Source organism: Zosterops lateralis (assembly GCF_965231275.1).
Source record: "Zosterops lateralis genome assembly, chromosome: 5".
NCBI lineage: Eukaryota > Metazoa > Chordata > Aves > Passeriformes > Zosteropidae > Zosterops > Zosterops lateralis.
Genome location: NC_139766.1, coordinates 38,650,242 through 38,671,390, shown reverse-complemented (window position 1 = coordinate 38,671,390; position 21,149 = coordinate 38,650,242). Strand labels below are relative to the sequence as shown.

Below are 21,149 nucleotides of genomic sequence, written 5' to 3'. Positions count from 1 at the left end.
ATGAATGTATGACTACAATGGTTACTAAATATAGTAGAATACAGATGCTGTTGCTGTGCTTCCATCTTCACACAGAGGCTGAAGTGAAAACAACTTCCAAACACAACCTATTATTTGTTCAAAAGGAAACGAGTGTCATCCTACCTCTGGAAACATGTAATTTTCACAGCTTGCTACACTTATTGCAATGGACAATAGGATCAGCTACTGTGGTAAGAAACTTTAGCAGAGAAGGCAAAAACAAATGAGTGTGTGAAAAACGTATCATTATTACAGGAGGTAGTTTTGTGAATGAGATTCCATCTAACTCTCCTTGATCCACTCCAATGTACATGTTGAGAATTACAGGCCTCGACTCCCCAGCTGCTGGAAACAGGATCTAAATGGTAATCCAATTCACTGAATATATTTCAGAAAGTATTTTTGTATCATAATATAATCTTTCCACTAAGGGCTCAGACTTCAATGGCAAGAAAAAAAATCCAAGAAAAAATGGAGAAACTAATAAAAGATTATTTCTTGTCACTCTTCTCCACAAAAACTTATACATATTTACACCACCTCTTTTATAAAGAAATATAACTTGCTGTAAGTTTATCCACCAAGTGAATGACTATTGAGAAAAATTCTTACTTTATAACTCATTTTCCTTTTCCACAGTTGTTTACAGAATGTGTACACTGAAACTAATTTTCATTATCTTCATTTCACTTATACACTTGCAGAAAGCAAGAAATACTAATTTTGCCACAATAGAAATTAGTACTTAATACTTTCCCACTACTACTAAAGTTACAGATTTTTAAAAGCCATGTTTAAATTATATATTGACTCGTAACAAAGACCTGAAATCGTGAAGGATTCAGTGGTTCTTTCCTTATTTATACCACTGAGGACTACAATTAAACCTATTTTACAGCCTTCTTCATCTACATATTAATTTATAAATAAGACTAGTCCATTCAAGATGAAGGCAGCAATTTGCCTCATCAATCACTGCCACACCCCAAAATAATTTAAGGGCAGGAAATACAGGATAGCTCGTTACTTCTGTTCTAGTAATTTCCAAAATAATCTGAGAGTTGGAAATATTACTAAAAGAAGCAATCTCTACAGTAGCTTGGAATCCTAAAATCTGATACATCAGATTTTCATAAAAGAAAGATTTCTCCTCCACATCTATCAATGAATATTTAATCTCACATTATTTGATACTATCCAGCATTGAGTTTTAAAAGGTTTATAGTAAAAGAATCTTAAATCAATTTTGAGTATTGAAACTAAAAATTCTTTGGGAATACAAACACAATACTGAAAGCAACTATAAATTAAAAAAAAAAATAAAAAATAAGATGGTATGGGGACCAAAAGTGCCACATGGCACTGCCTTGTTCACCCAGCCAGCATGGTGACAGCTCTTTCCATTCCACCTTCTCTTGGAGTTAATGAAATAGACTGATCTGAGAAATCCAGGTTAATCTAAGTACTGACAGTCATTCACTGAAAATTTGTTTTCTTAAAATTGTGCCCTCTAAGGTCACTGAGATGCTTTTTAAGAAGGAAGAAAAATAAAAAGCTCCAAATTTTCAAACTACAACAAAAATAATTCTCTAACTGGGAGTCAAAACCTGCTTAATATACAAGGAATTTTGGAAACATTTAACCTACAATTACTATTCAGTCTACAGATGATCTTTTGCTTTGGCTAAAGGCTTTTGTGCCTGACTAAAAATTCACTTTTTACTTACTTCATATGTATTTCAATTCTATTCTATCATAATTTTAGCACACTGTCCTATTTTAAGCAGAGTTTTTTGTTTTTGAAGAAAAAACAACTTTTGAAGGAATCCTCAAAGTAACCATTTCACTCTCGAGAGTGTTTCATACTGTGAATACCAGTGAACTAGTCTTGTGCAGCTCAGATTAGTTTCACTCAGCTGTGAAGAGGCAGGATTTCAAACACTTATTATTTTTCAGAGGTACCTACTATTTTTCAGGGCTACCTGCAAAGGATCTCTGTGGAATACCAGTCATTGGGAAACCAAAATCATAGTTCATGGATGTGATCAAAGCTGCAGTATCAAGCATCTTAACAGTCAAGTCTTTGTCAGTCTAGCAAAAGACAGTAAGAACATAAACACAATTGGGTCAGAGAGAAAAAATTTGATGTTGCCCAACCAACAGTAAAAACAGGTTTTTGCAGAAGAGTGTCATGGGATACATACACTACCTGCTGCAAAAAATATGCCTAAAATTAGTTTCAGAAAGCAGCAATTAAATTAAGATCTCTCCCAAATAATTGTCACAGAAAGCACACTGAATTTTAACAAGAGCAAGTGTGAGGCGAGGATTCCATTAATAAACCTTATCATTACATCTACTATGATTAAGTCTACACTCACAAAGGCTACTGCTCATTAACAGATCTTTCTCATCTCAGCAACGTATTAGCTTAAGCCATAGATGAACAGCTTATTTTTACTGTTAAAATACTGGAGGCTAAATTTAGTTTTTGACAGTGACAGCAGCTCTGATGTGCCTTGGTGGCACATTTCATTGCAACATTATCCTTACAAACAGGAAAACCCAAACACTGAAAGCACACACAGGAAAATGCTGGTGGATATGCTTAGCATTTAACAGTCTTGTCTATTCAAGGATGATTCACTTCAGAGAAGCTTCCAGCACAATGTCACTTGGAATAAGAATTTCTCTCAATTTTGCCAGCCTTGGACTAAGCAACATCCAGAGCAGAGTAGTGATGTAAGCTAGACTCCAGTGTTTTGGGTTCCACCTCCAGCCAAGAACAGGCTGGGCCATACACTGGTAATAACCTTGGCAGCACTCTCCTCTGCTTCCAGCACTGCCAATCCTAATGAAACAAAACTAGACACAAGAGGTTCCTTAGAGACTTTGTGTTAATGCTGCCTGGCTGGAACCATCTCTAATGCTTGTACTAATTATCCCTGAGTAGATTAGACCAGAGAGTGCCAAGCCTCTCCAGCAGTCTTTTCTGTGCACACTCTGCTGGGTGACCATATTTCCAACCTCAAAACTATATTAAATGGTTCACACCAACAGAAACTGCAACAAAGCCGTAAGTTTAAAAATCATTATAGCCACATTAAGATAATCATTACTGATGCAGCCTGATTAGAAGAGATTAAAAATACATAAACCCGAGCAATACATAAAAATAATTCACATTAAAAAAACTAATCAAGTGATAAATAAAAAAAGTAGAAGGCAAGAAGTAAAATACACCCATGACAACCCTAATTTTCCATTTTATTTGAAGTATTGCACAGAGTAAATGGAGAATGTGCAAAGGGAACAAAGGGATGGTTTCTACACACCAGTAGTTCAGCTTTCTAGTGCCAACATTTTATACAGCCCATTACAGGCCCTTTTATTCCCTCATCTATATGCATCAAGTAGAACAGTTATTCTTCATCTAGAGCCATGATGAGTATCTTCTCAATAATATGACATTTGTAGAGCCTCAGTTGTTTTCTTTCCTTGGAGGTAAAAAAACTGAGGTTCTACTCTACTTTTACAAAAAAGAAACAAAGTAGTATTACACTGCTCAGTGATTCTTCTCAAATATAGATTTACTATTAAGCTTTTGTGCAGTAACATAAAGCACACAAAATTTAATCTTTTTTTTTTTCTTTTTCTATCACCTAGAAAGAACACACTTGAAGAGGAAAAAGGCTAGATTACAGTGTGCAAGGTCATATGAAAACTGAAGTCCACACACATCTCAATGTACTTTGATATTAGTATTCTTAAGGGAACAAAACTAAGATTACTGCTTTTGTTTTTTTCTTTCAAATTCAATAGCAGTCATATAATTTCCACAGGATCACAGAGATACTGCATACCTGAAACATAATGTTCTAAGTTAGGTATGCTTATAAAGCTGCCATTTTAAAAGCAATTTAACTTGTAAAAAAACCCTTTAATTTATGATTTACCAAATATTAGTTTCTTTCAAAACAATAATGGGCCACCATCTGAAAGTTTATCCCAAGAGAAACTATTTTCTCATTAAAAACAGAAGTCAGAAACAAACAGTTTTCTCCTAAATTAATCTCATATTTACACGAGGAAAATGAGAAGAGAAATATCACAACTAAGCCAACACAAACAACAAATGTTATGTTCCTCATCTGATAGTCAAAAAGTAGAGGAAAACCACACGTTGAGCCATGGTTAATTAAGTGCTTTCTAGACAAAATATGCAATCAGAATTATTTTATCTCATCAAATTATTCACTGTGGGCACAACCAAGGAGATTAAGAAAAAAAAAAAAAGAAAAAATTCCTATTTCCATAAAAAGCATCATTCATACCTGCAGTACATGATCCAACACGGCATGAGATCTAACCACCAAACCACAGACGTCTTGGCATGGATTTCCCCTAACCTCTACTGGAGCACTGAAAGTGATGACAAAACAATTCTCTAGCTCAATGACCCAGGCCCCCACCTGGGACGTGAACAGTTGGGTTTTAATCCTTTTTCCAGGGAATTTTTTTTTTTTTCACAGAGCGGAACAACTCCAGTTGTTCCCCTTTAGAAAGGGGGCCAAAAGTCTACATGATTAAGCCACTACAATCACTGGTACCAATCTTCACAGCATATTAAAGACTGAACCAAAAGCTGACTTACCTTAATTAAGGAGATTCACTTAGAGCAGATTTCATGCATACTGACAAAATGACAAAACAGAGAAAACATGGCATTCCTATATCCAGTATAAATTTTTCCAATGCTTTTTGAAAACATTGCATGGAAAGACAAATAAAAATCAGAGAGATAAAATACAAAATATCAGTTAGCCCTCAATCCAAACAGCTAGCCAGCATTCCTAAGTCTTGCTGACTCACCTCCATTAGAAAGACAAAATGAAATTCAAAGGAATATTTACCAAGAATATTCATAAAATCACTGTTTTATCCACAACTAACATGACCAAGGAACAGCACTCCCTGCAATTTGTTGATGTTATCAGAAATGACTGTGCTCCCTAGAGTGTCATCTGTTGCCTTGACCGTTCATGCAAAGTTCTGATGCATTTCTTCCTTCTTGTTAACACTTTCTCAAAAAATTCCATTTTTATTCAGGCATGCACCAGTGACCCAGCTCTGCTATTTATGGTCAGTTTTATCAGTCTTCATAGAGTAGTTTTCCCTGTTCCAGACTTACTCTGCTGATCGGTGCCTTTAGCAGCAGCTTCATTGCTTCAGCTACCAAAGGAACACTGGTGTCCCTCTAATGAAGGATATCTACTGCACTTACTGATTTTTACCAGATCTGTTTTTATGGAAGCCATTAACACTCCTCTGTATTCCAACAGAATATTTTCCAATGTATATTTTAATAGCAAAGTTCAAAACTGCAATTCTATTTCTATAGCTACAAGATCCTGAAAAATATAAACATAGTGAGTGTTTACGTAAGACCCCTTTGGACAGATTTCATCCATTAAATTTTATATGCTGAACAGACGAAAGAAATCTGCAAAAAACTATTCTTGTTTCAAAATACAGAACAAATCAAATGTTATTTCATCCACCAAGTACCACTACTAAGACATTCTAACTCATTTATCCTATAAAAAACAATTATCTTCTCCAAAAACAAAGCACAGTTTGGCATCTAATGGTATGTTCAGCCTGAACTTCAATAATTGGAATCCACACCCAAAACCAGAGCTCTGTGGTACTAACAAAGCCCCAACAACTTGGTGCCAAGTTTGATCTTTTGCAAAAGTAGAGGGTGTTCCTTAAGTTAGAGAAGCCACACTCTCACAAAAATTTCATTGCCTCTACTTCCTTCCCAAAAACAAAACATGCAGAAAGACTATGAATCTCTGTTTCTAAACACATTTATGCATTCAAGTCTAGAAAACTAGTGCATAACTTGAGTTTGGTTCATATGAAATCTTAAAAATTCTTACTAACGTTCTAGCTTTAAGCACCAGAGGTACTTGACTTCCCAAGATTTAGATGCTGTTCCCAAGAAGATGCAGGGTGCTAATGTTACATTAATGTTAAAATGTTAATGTTAAAATAGCAGTAGTTAGAAGAGACAGCACAAAGATTTCCTAAACTAAACTGCAGCCAGTGTCTAGATCTGAGGGTGAAGTTCTGTGTTTGAGCACAAAGACGATTTCTCTAACATCATAAGGTATCTTATGCAAACAAAACTTACTAATTCCTGAAAGCATTAACTTTCAGGTTTGCTTGAAACACCATGTGGAATACTGGAATACTTTGTTTTCCATTTACTATAGGTGAGACTGTGCTGTGGTTATTGCATACTGGGCTGAAAGGTTTTTCAAGCTGTAAGACATGCTTAACTACAATAACCAAGTTAGTGTGAGGTTTGAGTTGGATAAATTACCTTGAACTTCAATCTGGTTATGTACAACTGAGCTCCAATCTGACTGTATCTAAGCGAAGCAGCACTGAAATGCCTTGTAAGGAGATGAAAAACTTCATACATTCAGATGTCTCTTCCAAGGACTGTACCTCTGAATATTATAAGTCCGTATCTTCCATGACTGCAAGTACCAAACTGTCTCTAAAATAATTGTATTTCTTTTTTAACCGTTTCTAATATAAGCTCTTACTTGTGAACTGAGCAGTACACTACAGACAAAAATATACACCCACCTAGGCAACCACAGCCTACAAACCCCAAGGAAATGGGCATAAACTTCATCAATCTATCTATCTCTGTAACTCATAGAACTCCCAACAACATCAAAAAATAAGGAACTCTGTGGTAAAGCCTAACTGCAGACATTTTAAAATCTCTAAAAGGAATACGGATGCCACATTACATAAAGTTTTACTCAGAGAATATTTTAAAAATGGCACTTTTTACATAAAATTCTGATTGCTGCAGAGAAAAAAAAGAAACAAACACTTCCTGACAGTTGAGCTGGTTTAACTCATACCCTCATCTTCCTTGGATTCTTTTGGTGTAAACTCAGAAAATCTGAAACAAGTATTATACTTTAAAGCAAAAGTCTCCCTATCAAACACTATAAATGCAATTATGAATATTCCTTTATATAACTGCTTAAGACATACTATATAATATTTTATTTTTAAATAGAAAAATCTATACCACCTGTGTATGGACTGCAGAGGATAATTGGTTTCTCTTCTATGCCATTTAAAATAAATGTTGATATCTTTCATGCTGTTCCATTAAATGGTAGGGCGATAAAAAACAAATAGAAAGCATAAACAACATCCATTCCCTGTTGCAAGCAACACAATTCTGAGCTGAATATATGAAAAAGTATGATTTCCTGAGAAAAGAGCATAAATCCACCACAAGAGCTGAAGTCAGAAATGAGTTTTCCTTGATGCTTATGTTTCTTTCTGGGCTCAGAGGTTTCACTACAAGAAGATAAACATTCATTGAAATTTTAAAGTACTTAGGGAACCCATTTCCAGAAACAGCCCACTAGTTATTCTACTTCTGCACTGAAAAACCAATTCCCTTATTAGCTAAAGTAAACAAAATCCCCCTTACAAAACAAAAACAATGCATTTTGAAACTATAGTTCTGGAAAGGTAGTTCTTTTAATGGTATTACGGAAAGGTGAGCTGCTCCAACAGATTGAAAAGATACTGAATTTTTTTTTTTTTTTTTTTTTTTTTTTTTTTGGAGAACATGTACCATAAAATCTATTCTTCTTATCATCACTACTGGATTCAAAAGAATAGATTGCAACCATGTTCTGTAATGATATTTAAATCCTTATTTTCAGTTATTACTAATTGAAGGAATAGACAAAAGACTGAGGAAACATAGAAGCAAGATGAAAGAAAATGCCATCAAATCATAACAGTCACAGATTATGTTGATTTTTTTTCTTCCTTCTCTGAGAATCTTTTTCAGTTTCCCAGCAATTCCTAGGACACTAGCCACCCTTTTCCTATACTCTTTTTGAGTTCATTTAATAAAATACAGAATTTATAGCTTTATTGACTCTATAAGAACAATGAGAATACATTTTTAGTAATAAAGCAGACATTTTAAGAATCTGGAGAGATACACCAGAAGTAATACTCAAAGTTCTGAATGGAAGTTCTTCAACCACTTTGGAACTGTACTTGTCTACATGACACACTATTACAAAACGAGCAATGAAAAATAAAATACACAGCATTCAAATACACACATACTGAAGGAAATAAGATGGCATGTGCCTCAACACACTTACATTTCTTTCTCACCTCTTGTCTAGCCAACACCTCCATAACAACTTTTCTATTTTGATGCTCTCCAAAACCTTCCCCAAACATCAAACTACCTCTTTAGCTTGCTCCTGCAGCACTTCCCCCTCACCAAATCTCTAATTCAATTCCAGTGAGCCAAGAGTCATTTGCTTGATCCCATTTCCTCTGTAGTATTTTATCTAATTGGTCTATTGCTATGTTCCAAGCCTACTACCACAGTTTGTTTTCTTTCAACATCGCTGTCTCTCTTCCTCCCTTATTACTTGACCATTTGGGTCTTTATGACCCATCAGAACTGAAATGTCTCCTCCCAGAGGCCTTCTCCCAGCTTTTCAATGAGGTGATTGCTTTCATGCCTCAAGGCTAGATGTGTGCTCAGCTCTTCTGCCACCCTCTCCAAACACAGGATCACCCTTTCCATCTCCTGGACCTGGTTTGAGTCCTACATGTTCCCCAGGGAAGTGGCAGAATCACCAACCCTGGAAGTGTTCAAAAAACAAGTAGATGTGGCACTTCATGATGTGGTTTAGTGGTCATAGTGATATTCAGTCAAAAGTTTGACTTGATGATCCTGGAGGACTTTTTCAACATTAATGATTGTATGATCCACTTCCTCTGTTCCTACTCTGGTGCTGTGTGAACACGTCTGGCAGGAAACCTCCTGTTAAGCTGAATTCTTCCACTACATATGGCTTCTTTTTAATTCCTCCAACTCTACTACCTCAGGAGTTACGCCCAGGAGACAGACACAGCTTAAGCTCAGTAGTGTTAGAAGAGCCAAAACTAAACAGAAGCAATATCCAGACTGCAGTGGTGGCCAAGGCCATATTATTGGCATAATGTTCTTTGTGGTCTTTAAATTCAGGTCCATAGACTTCTGTTTGCCTGAAAGATTTGCAAAAATAGCTTGTGCAACAGCCATGAGATGATTTTAATCTGAATATGCACAACAGCAAGGAAACAAACGGTTATTTTTACCTGCATCATTTGATATTTAAAAATTAACCTTATTTTATTGGGTTGCAAGCCAGGAATTAATGCATTTTCTTAAAAATCATTTATTTACTCTTCTTCCTCCCAAACAAAGAGATAGTAATTTCAACTTTTTTCTCAAGTTGTAAGTACCATGGTAGTACATATAGTGAATGGAAATTCAGATCAGCATTTTCAACTTTAAGATCTGTCTTCTGAAAGATTATCTGTTCATCTGCTTATTGACTAACCCTGCCCTGCTTAGTCCCAAGACATAAGAGGATTACAGAACCTGGTGGTAAGGCTGAAGGCTTGTTAACTTAATAAGGCTGTGGATTTAAAACTGTGTTAAATTAAACAGGTTTTGAAAATGGCTTAAGCCTGCTAGTGTGGATAAGAGTCTCCTCTCTTTAGCTGGCTCATAAGAAAGCCATGTGAGAAACAAGGGCACTGGCACACATGAACAAGTGAAGGTCCATCAGACATTGATTCTCCTTTAACATGCTCTCAGCTTCACAATAAAAGCTTCTTTGCTACTCAAGGGCACATTACCACAGTGAAGTGAACTCAACTTTACTGGATTTTTTTTAAAAATAAACTTCCAGAATAGCTATGTCGTGTTTATGCCAACTTAGATCATCATCTGATTATCTTTGATTATTTTTCATTTTAACATTTTTCAAAGTCATTCAAAGTCAGAAGTGCTTCATTCTTACCTTTTTTAAATATAAATAAAATAAATACTATAACCTAAAGGGCTAGACAGACATGTTTCAAATTATTCAGTATTGATGTTCTGCCACCTCTGTGCAAGTATGACTACATTCCTTCTCTTGAGTTCAGCAGCTTGAAAGTCTGCTGGAAATGAGTACTTTTGTCTTTAATCAGAGCTTTTCAAAAGCTTGTCTTGTAGAACTGTGGTTCACACAAGGTAAAACAGTGGTTCAGTTCTTTAAAAAGCTTTCAAAGCACATGTATATTTTGAAATCTTAGATGCTGAAAAGAGGAAGTCAAGAGAGGCAATATGCACATCCTTCCTCTACAAAAAAAGGAAAGCAAAGTTATCTTTCTGCAACACTAATGCAATGAAATAAAATCAGTTTTATTAACAAAGAAATGCTAAAGACTGAGGAGCACTTCAGGTGTTACAAAGTCCAACAGGATGCTTGATGCTAGGCTTATCTTCTGAACAGCACTGGCAGCAGTCCTTCACTTCAGAGACGAGGAGAACACTATCTATATTAATATTTAAACAACACTGAAATGCTTACCTTTGATCAAAATCCATTTATGATTAATAGCCTACTTTCAGCTAGAAACTATAAAATTATACTTTGTACATTTACAGAATATAAAAATAGACTATCTATAATTGACTCTGAAAAATCAAGAAAGATAGAATATTTAAATACCAGAACAGAGCTTTTAGTTCAATTAAAAACAAACAAACAAAAACTCAAACAGAAATTCACACCATATTCAAAAAATTAGATGTGCAAGGCCAAGCATATGAGCAATATTTCAAACAGAATTACTGTGTGAGAGGGATGGTGCACGAGAGAACCTTGTCCTCATTTGTAGAGATCAGAGACGTCCTCACAGGTTCTGGTTTCTCAATACTTGAAAATTAAAGTGCTTATGCTGGGGAGGGTGGTGGTAGAGGGGATTAATCAACACCCAATTAAGATAGGAACAAAGACCTAGATGTGACATTACTTAAAATTCTGAAGTGTTTATACTCTTACACTACAAAAACTTACCTTCAGACAATAAATCACATACTTGAGTGGCACAAATGTAAAATGAGAGTCACAACCCAAAGCTTGTAAGGGTATGACAGATTGCTTACATGCACCACAGTTGACTTTCGTGTACCTAGCAGGCTCAGATTCTGAGACACTTTGGTAACAGTGTGTGTAAATGAAATGTTAACTTCTGTGTTTCACTTTTCCTTCAACTGGAGAATCCAAATCTGGAGGTTTCCAGGAAACATTGAATGACATTTTAAAGATACGTGGATAAACATCACATGTCTAAAGATTTCAGAATACTGGACTCAATTTCTCTCTTTGGAGTGATTTCCCTTCTCTCTAGAATATCTTTCTGAGTCCCAACTCAAACTCCTGGTATTTTAGAGGATGCAAATGTGAAAACAGACTTAACCAATTGGCTCTGTGCTGCCCAGCTCGGGTTCTGCACCCCAACTGCATGGCAACTCTGGCAATATCCATGGGAAAGGGTAAGTGGCATGCTCAGTGCACCAAAGCTCTAAGCAGGATGAGTTCCAGTGTTCAGTCTGCAAGTCATAGGACAATACTGTCATCTTCCCCTCTACACCTAAGAAAGAAATGGAGTGCAGAAAAGAGCACTTGGATGTGCAACTCTCTCACCTCAGGGCCACTTGCTCTCTAAGATTAATCCAGCTCACCTCAAGGCAGCAATTCTCAGTCCAAAAAAACCCCAATCCTGTTCTCCAAAGAGACTCTGATCTAGTGATATGAAAAGTAAAGGATTTGATCTAGTTCAACTGACCCAAGATCTCACTGCTGTTTTCCAAGATGAGTATTTCTGTCTAATACAGAGGGATGTGGCAGGAAATGAGGTTTAACAGATGCACACTTTTCCTCTGTAAAGGCAGTAACGAGGTGGATGCATGAACAGCACTGACCAGATGATATTTCAGCTTTAATTACTGAGACACATTCTTGCCCACACTAGGATGTGGATATAGTCAGTGATTTAAAGGAGAAGAAGAAAAAGCAAAAGGAAGAATAATCCCAGGAGGCTAGGCAATACAGTAATATTTAGTTATACTTTATGCTCTTCATGTGTTTGGCAGATCTTAGTCATATATACTACAAAACTGTACATAGTCCATATACCTCTAGAGAAAGAAAGTTCTCTTATTGTTTATTTTTTGTTCCTTATGTCTGACACAGTCATGGACAAATGGGACACAAGAGGTAAGAAAACTTAAGTTTTCTTTTTCTTGGAAGTAGTACAGTAAGATCAGAGGCAGGAGATCATTTGAATAAAGGACAGCAATGGAGCCAAAGAAAAGACCAAGGAAGGCATTAAGCATATTGTAAGGAGAATGTCAAATCACTGCAAGGGGAAGTTCACCGAAAGAAAGACAAACAACTGATCATAATAAGTTTCCAGTTTTATTATCACAGCTGCAGTTAAAGGTTTTCTGTTTTCTGCAGTTCCTACCCATGCGCTAAACACTGAATTTCCATTAAAAACCATTTCACTCAGTTAAAGGAGAGGGGAGAAGGAGGATTTCCAGGTGACCCCATCCCAACCAGCCCTTTGTACCATACCTGATGCCTATCAAGCCACCAAATGCATGGCAGAAAGCCAGACACTATGCACAGAGAAACACAGCACCAGCACTACTGACTAACTTTTCTAACCAGATCCTTGATCACTTACATAAACAAATTCATTGGTATTTGATTTTTTTGGTAATATGAGAAAAAAATTCAAGGATTTTTATTCTCTCTAAAAAAAACCTTCCCTTCATAAGCCCGTTAAAAGTAGGGGCTTGAAACTTCCTTTTTATGCAGAAGTTTAAATTTTCTAAATGATCAAAGCTTTTTGAGTAGAGCAACTCACTGGCCACATTAAAGTGGAGAAAAAAAAGACACTATTTTATTTCATGTAGGTGGTTTTAAACAAATCTACATAAATGGAGGAATATTAAACTGGAAACTAAAGGGAAATAGAGACAGCCCTCTCTTCTACTTAAGACACCAATAAACCCCACAAATAACACTTGTAAACAAATTTAAAAGGGATTTCAGTATCACATGTACATAATGTTGACTTCTTTTTTAGCTTATAGATCAGATTACTTCAAAACCTAATTGTTTTTTTAAAAAGGTATTACACTAGTTTGACAGCTATTTTATCAAGCAGATTAATGTTAATTGGCAGGTTCAAGGTAGCTATGCAAGTTCGAAGTATGGAATTAAACATTTCTGCATTACCAACACAATTTACACTATATACTCTCTTCTTATTCTTTTCAAAACACACTGAAATCTACATAGCAGTGTGCCAGTCAGATGCAAATTTCCCTAGCTGAAGGGTGGACTACCACTTCCACAAATGTTTCAAGTGTCTGGCTTTTCCTCACTGAGGTATTCATGTGATTTCCTATTAAACGTCCAAACAAAATTAAATCCTCCTAACAATGTGACACTGAGCATTGCACCATCTTTGGGACAGGAAATGGATAATGAACAGTTCTCCAGTAATGTGGAAGTCAATGATTTAGAGTTAACAGGATATACTGACCTCAACTGAGACTGTGGAACCATTGTAAAACAACCATGGATACATCCAATATTTTAAAAAAGTCAATGTCTGCCCTGGAGTGCAAAAGTCTAAATAGTGAGTGAAACAAAGAAAGTACTATCACTCATATCTGCAGATGGGAAAGGGAGGCACAAAGAGCTTTGAGTGACTCTGTGAAGGTCATAAAGGATGTCTGTAGCAAAGCCAGAACGGAGCCCGGAAGCGCTCAATCCCAGCCCAGTGCCTTTGGACACAGAGACAGCTCTTCCTTTTGCTTATTCTCATTCTCCATCTAATTATTTATGTCTGAAAGGGAACACATTAACACCATGAGAGTCAGTCTACTTTCCTTTTATATTTATGATCTCCATTAAGTTTTCTCTAGTTTCACATAGCATACAACAGTGTTACACAGAAGTAATTAAACCTATACAAGATGTAAACATGAAAAGCAGAATCTGCTATCTCAGCAAGCATGAAATGAAACAAAAGCATGCATATACGATTTGCAAAGACATCACAAAATATTTTCTAATGATCACTCCAGAACATGAATACGTGTCTATCTCCAGATTCTCAAATGTTACTTGGGAACTGTCCCCCCGTTCCTTCTTCTTTCCCTGGATTTATATGCTGATCATGATGCCAAATGGTATGGAATAACCTTTTGGTCAGGGGGTCAGCTCAAAATCAGGTACCCTCGAGTAATGATTCTCCAGCCTATGACCACAAATAACAATAACTGGAACTAACTGCACCAGCCACTGTTTTTTGCATTTTCTACAGCTACGTTTTCCTTTAAATGGGTATACTTTACAATCTGAACTGACAATGAGAACCTTCTCTAAGAGTACCCCTCCAGTACCCCTTTACTGATACATTTCTTTGTCTTATTTTATTCTACTAACACTTGTTCCAAGATGATTTTAAAGATCTGTTCCAATGTACACCTGTTGCTATGCTTGGTGATCCCTATATTTATTTACAATAACATAATACAGTTATTGATCTAAGAATGCGCATTTTCCTATTGTTATTTTCTAGTCTAAAAGGTTTCTTTTGATACTTAAGTTCTGCCAGGATCTCCATAGTCCAGCAATGCCATGACTACAAAAGCAGCAGTTGTTTTGGCTCCTGTCAGATTTTTGCAACTGCTCAGCAGTCAAACTGTGAGAGCTGCACTCTGAGCTCTCTTCCCCAGGGTGATTATGATAAAAGAAAACTGATTGCTTACACCATCCACTGAGTCTGACAGAGAAGCCCAACCTGCTTCAGTCCACACAGATCAGAAGGTGGCCCACTGTCCCTATTGCCCTAAGGTGTGTGGCAAGGTCAAACACCCTGGCTACAGGTAGAAAACCTGGCTCCATTTATTTTCCTTTCTGCTATTACAACTGTTTCAGCAAGTCCAGGATCAGGCAAGCCTCCTGGATCACAAACGACTGCAGCAGCAGCAGTACAGATACAGGAAATTAAAATTTTAGTATTGCTTTCCTTGTTAAACAAACATGAAAATGGATGCATGGGTTTACATGACATGGCACCACTGCTAAGCATTAGCAGAAACTCATGAAACAATCTCCTGTTAGTGGGTTTTTCTTTCCTCCTCAGTGGAAAAGAATTTATCACAAACAACTCAGATGCTCAGATACTCGTGGCTCTAGTCCCCTTTAACACCTAAAGGTGCATTTTCCAATAGCCTGTAATGATTCTTTACCCTCTCATTTCAAGTCCACTTCACTGAGAATGGTTATCTCCAGAGGTTTCATGGGGCCTTCCAGAATAAAAACAACCAAAAAGGGAAAAGATTTAGGACTTTCACATTGCACTGGAACATTTCTTGATAAGATTTTCCACTAACATACAGTGTAATAGACTCAAATTACACCATCAATTTTTACTTAGAATAAGTATGAACTCTATCAGGAATGGTCAACTTTTGAGCTATTCATGCTTTTTTTTTTTGTTAATGGAGATCATTTGAATTCTTCTCTTAGCTCTTGCTGCCTACATTTGGTCCAGAAAATAGATGAAAACCTTATTACAAAGTATTTTCAACAGTGATGAGATTTCAGACTATCTAGACAACTCTCCTCTTGGTTCTGTGGAAAAGATAGCTCCAACTTCAGAAAGTTGGACTATAAACAAACTAGAAGGAGACTTAGTATGTCTTAGGCAAATATAAATTCAAAGGAAAAGTTAAACATGGATCATGTTAAATCTATGTAGGAGAGAACAGCTCTCCAACATCGAGCAACTTACACACACAGCTACATTTTAGACTCCTGCAATAGGCATACCCTTGTGAAACTGTCATAATGAACCTAGGATAATTTCTGTTTGACAGACTCTGTGAAAATGAAAAAAATAATAACATGAGCATAAACATAAAAGGATGGACCCTAACACTTCTGAGTGCTCTTTTGAAGGAAACAAGGCTGATATGATCATGCAGTCCCTCAACAGCCCTCAATAACTTCCTCCTGATGACCAGTCTCAAGCAGATTTGACAGTGGCTCTTACAGCTCTCCCAAGCTGAAGGTTTTCACTTGAAGAAAAGGAGAAAAGCATTAACTTTGCATCCACACCAGAGAGGAAGTTGCAGCATGTGGATAAATGTTAGCTGTCCAGGCAAACTGGCTATCTAGAACAGAACTGCTGGGCAGACAGCAAACACAAGTTTTCCATCAGATCCAGCAGGATGCTGCTGCCTTTGGCCAACCAGTACCAGGGAAAGGCACAGGAGGCTTTATACATCAAAACAGCAGGGGAAAAAAAACAGATTAAGAACCTGAGCAGAGAAATTGCCACTGTTACAGCAGTGAAAGCTTATAGATGTTACAGAAAGAAACAGGGTTACTCTAGTGGGGGAGATACTAGGCACACAATTTGTTAATCCTCACCACCCACCCAGCTTCATTAGTTTAAAGACTCAAGGAACCATTTATTTGTTTATTGCCATGTATCACCACATACATACAGAGAATGCAATATACTGTGCAATTACAGGGCTAGCCACTCCACAGTCAGTGATACAGTTCAGGAAATTATGCTGCAGTACATGCTGTATTAACCTTTTCTGAAAATTATGGCATTCTCTGAAAGGGCATTTATGAGCTTAGTATTACTTCAGGGTATAAGCAGAATGTTTATGACTTGACAGCCTTCATCCACATTCACTTCATTTAATATAACAGCAACTTTCATTTACTAGCTCCCCTTCAGCAAAATTAGTTTAGGAAATCTGACTCTGCCACTCATCTAGAAACAGATTTTCCTCTTCAGTTCCCAGGGAGGAACTGTATTTGCAAGCATCTTTATGTTAGAGTTAGCAAAACAAATAGGGCATTCATTTCAACAGTGTCCATTAAAGTGGCATTTTGCTTTCTGGATTTTTTTTTTTCCAAAACCATTTTTCATATAGAAAACAGAAAAGCAGTCCATATTTCCACCTTGTTATCCATCCAAGTTGGTTCATGCTCTTAAAAGTATTGGCTTCCTAGTAAAAAATAAAAAAGGCTCTGGACAAAGTGGACAAATGATGAGATCATCATCTTTCTCTGTCTCCCAAAGGAAAGAAGGCACAAGAATGCCTGTGAAACTCCAAAACCAAAGATGGAATAAGACTTACTGTAAAACACTGAAAACTATCACTAATATACAATAAGTATCAGTTAATTGCATGAGGAATGCATAAGAATACTTAAGGATTCTACATTTGGGAAAGAAAATTCACCAAAACCACAAAAACAAACCATTAACAGAAAAACCCCACTCATCACCCTCTCTCCTCACCAATTAATATATACAAGAGAAAACTCATTAGCAGGAAGTGAGTTGATAATTATAATTTTTATATTTTAAAGTAAAGAATCTAATGAGATCTCCAGCAAGCAGAGAAAGCAGTATCACCTAATGGAAAAACAAATGTATTTTAAACCCTTATGTAAACTTAAGAGGTGTATCTAAGATCTTTTGGAGAGATTCCAATCACGTCAAGTACAACTGAGGAAAATCAGTGTTAGGCTTCCTTCTCTGGGTAAGTAAACTAAATAATTCAGATACACTTCAAAATAAAGACTAGTCCTGCAAAAATACGTTCAAGTCCTCTTCTTGGAACTCCTTAAGACATTTCATAAGGATTGAATAAACTACACAAGATGGAAACTGCCGCCCCTGATTTTTCTTGCTTTCAAGTGTTTGAATCTTTGCAGCCTGATTCTCACACTGCTTTAATGTAAACTATATGTATTTTTAGGATTTATCTTGTGTTTTGCATAGTTGTTCTCTGAGAGGAACTGATGGTCAGAGTGACCAATGGAGTCAGGAGGTTGTGGCCTCCTTGGGCCAATCTTGGCCTTCTGTAAAAAGTGGATATAAGTAGGTAGAGTCAGAAAAATAAAGAGGCTTTCCATGTTTGACCCTGCTGCTGTTGCTGTCCTCTGTGAGGGCCCACACCACGTCACAATGTGTGACCCCTCTGAGTGAGGGGTGACAGGAAACCCCCTAAACCATTCAGAAACTCCACTTCAAACACAGGAACTCAAACAAACTGGGCAGCAAAACCTTTCAGGGAAGCTGTCTTGCTTTGTCATTGGATAAAACAGAGCAAGGTCTGTCATCTCATAAAATTACATTTCCTGACACAGGTTCTCGAATGAATAATCATAAATGAGGCTACTGAGTCTTGATTATAAGGTACAACAGAGTCTACAGGTTGCACAGCTCTTAGGAAGAACTAGAATATATAAAGAAGGCAATGTCTTCCCATCATGGTACACAGATCTTCCAAATCCCCTAGAAAAAATACTTGAGGAAAAACTAATAAAAAAACTATGAGGACTGAGAGTGCAAATAACTTAGTCGATTACAGGAATTCAAAATTTTCTTTTTGAAGCAAAGAAAGTAAAAATTTAGGTACTCAGAAGACAGTGGCAAACCTCATGTTTAACATTCATTATGTCTAACTTAAAGGAAATTTACTGATTGTAAGAATCCTTTCAGAAAGTGCATGAGACAAAACAAAGTCTCTAGTCTTGCAGTTGACAAACTAAAAAAACATTTCAAATGTTCTTTACAAGATCTCTAATGTAACTTAAGCTTTCCACATAAGTTACCTTGCCCTATTTGACTGTCATTGAATAAGACAGTTAAGAATTTCTTCTTCTTGTCTCAAAACATGAGAGTTTTTAATGCTTTCTGAAGCATTATTAGCATTTATATAACATCATACTGATAGGAACACCAACATGCTTTGCTAGAAATCTACAGAAATTCTCAAAATCACGTTGTTTTGCCGTATTAACTGTCTGACTGCCCTTGTCCCAAAGCAGAGGCCATCAGCTGTTTTGAAACAGTGCAGCAACGGACAGGAATGCAACAAAATACTGTCACTATGTGATACTCACCCTAACAGGAGGGCTCCGTGCTTGCACCCTTTGCTGCTGTCCAACTTGGGAGCTCTGCGGGTCCTTTGATCCACAGTTAGCTCCAGTGTTGATGGGGACCCTTAGAGCGTTTGTGCCGGCAGTCCCCCCGCCAGCACTGGGCTTTCGAGGCCTCTGTTTGATGCCATCCAGTAGTCTGACCAGCAAAATGTTACTGGGGAGCTCGTCAACGCCGCAGTCCACCAGAGTCCGGCACTCGGGACACCGCAGCTCGCTGCGGGAGCTCACGATGCCCAGCAGGCAGCGTTTGCAGAACGTGTGCTGGCAAGGCAAGACTTTTGCTGAAGCATCCAGGCGTTCCAAGCAAACGGGACACTCCAACAGATCCAGCAAAGCCGACTCATCCATTTTCCTTGTATTATTTAATGAGAAAACAAACCTTTGCGGAATTTGTGTGTTTTGAGTACTGCAAGGGTATCATGTTACATCCATTCCTCTTCTGACAGTGCTCTGAAATTTTTTGAGGGGAAAAAGGCATTAATAAGCTGGAAGAAGTCAGCAAGACCATTTTACATGATGATGTTCCTACAAAGAGCGGGCTAAAAGATCACTAGACTAATTCAGTAGATCTTTTCAATAAATGAAACGTGAATACAGTAATAGCAAGCTACATTAATGCATCTCTTCATTTAAAATATTTAACAAATGCTAAGAGCTAAGGTTTTTAAATTCAAGTCCCCATAAATTTCTGTCTGAATGATTTTATTTTCTCAAATTATTCCAGAACAAAGAGGTATCCCCAGTACAGCAGTATAATAAAGCATACTTTTCATAGTTCCTAATACATCAGTTTCTCTGAACTTTTGAGATTAGCATTCTTTCACAACAAAAAGATGGCAAAGGTAACTACAATGGGGTCCAAACCCACACAGCCTACACCAACAGGGCACAGCAAGGGGAATTACTTTTATGCCAACACTAAGCCAAGAGTGAACCACATTTCTCCTCTTTCCATGAAAACTACTGCAGCACATTGCACAGCTCAGCCTTGAGCACAGCCTCCAGCTCGCAAGGTTTTGAGCCTACCGCAAACACTGACAAGAGGGTTGAGGGTTCATTACAGTGCCGCCTTTAAGAAGGGCTTCAAAAACTATCGCCAAGTGATTTACAGCAGGAAGTGCTCCTGCCATAGCGTCAGGACAGCACAGAGCTGCGTATGCGGCCACAGAGGGAGGCGAGCCCCGGCCAGCTCAGCCTATGCAAAAAACAAACACCACTAAAGAGTCCCCCTAAAAAAAAAAAAAAAAAAAAAAAAAAAAAAAAAAAAATCTGCACCAGAAGTTACACCAGGATGCTTCACGGGCAGAAAGAGGCTTGCTGACCTGGGCAGTGCCCGGAGGAGCCGGGAGAAGTTGAGCGCCTCCCCCAGCCCCCGCAGCCGCCGGCGGGAGCGGCTCCCCGTGTGCCCGGCCCGCACCCACCTGCCCTGCCCTGGGACCGCCTCCCCGGCTCCCGGCTCTACCCCCCTGCCCCCGGAACAGCCACCCGCAGGGTCCCCGCGGGGACACGGGGCCAGGGGGACGGCTCCCGGCGGGCGGGGGCGGGCAGGGCCCGGGCTGTCACCCCGCCCCAGGGCGCTGGGCACAGGGAGGGGGGTCGGGCCCTTCCGAGAGCCGCGCCGAGCCGAGCCGAGCCGGGCCGAGCCGGGCCGAGCCGAGCCGAGCCGGGCCGAGCCGAGCCGAGCCGGGCCGAGCCGAGCCGAGCCGAGCCGAGCCGAGCCGAGCCCAGACGAACCCAGCCGAGCCGAGCCGAGCCCAGCCGCCCCTCGGGGAGAGCAGGGTCCCCGGGGAGCTCCAGCGCCGCCCCCTCCCCGTCCCTCGCCCGGCTCTCACCGTGCGGCCGCGCCGCCCCCGCTTTGTTCCCGTGAGGAGCCGCCGCCGGTGCCTCTCCCGCCGCGGCAGCGCCGAGACTCCCGAGCCGAGCCGAGCCCGCCCCGGCGCGCAGGGGCCGCTGAGGCGAGGGGCGGCCCGCCCCGCCCGGCACCGCCCCGCCGTGGGGCCGCGGGGCCGCGGGCAGGGAGCGGGGCAGGCCCGGCGGGGCCCGGCGGCAGCACCGCCCCTCAGGGGCGGGGACGGGCCTCGTTCCCCCGCCAGCCCACCCGCCTCACCTCGCCGGGTGGCTGGGGCAGTGGCTGGGGCGGTGCGAGAGCAGGGGCGGGTT

General features: G+C 39.0%; 1 protein-coding gene across 3 annotated transcripts in view; it reads right to left on the bottom strand.

Moving 5' to 3' along the window:
* The window catches only part of SH3RF1 (SH3 domain containing ring finger 1), an 82,884-nt gene extending 61,973 nt beyond the window's left edge, over nt 1–20,911 (bottom strand). For 2 of the 3 annotated variants that reach the window (XR_014590230.1, XM_083862408.1), the window contains exons 1-2: nt 20,822–20,911; nt 18,951–19,439 (exon numbers count right to left, since the gene is read on the bottom strand). Coding sequence is in view for 2 of the 3 variants with exons in the window: in XM_083862408.1 (XP_083718534.1) it covers nt 18,951–19,337 (387 nt within the window). In the remaining variant the exon portion in view is untranslated. Of the gene's footprint in view, nt 1–18,950; nt 19,440–20,410; nt 20,778–20,821 lie in introns of those variants that run through there. The other variant, XM_083862409.1, reaches the window with a different exon arrangement.
* Between the last annotated feature and the right edge of the window lie 238 nt (nt 20,912–21,149).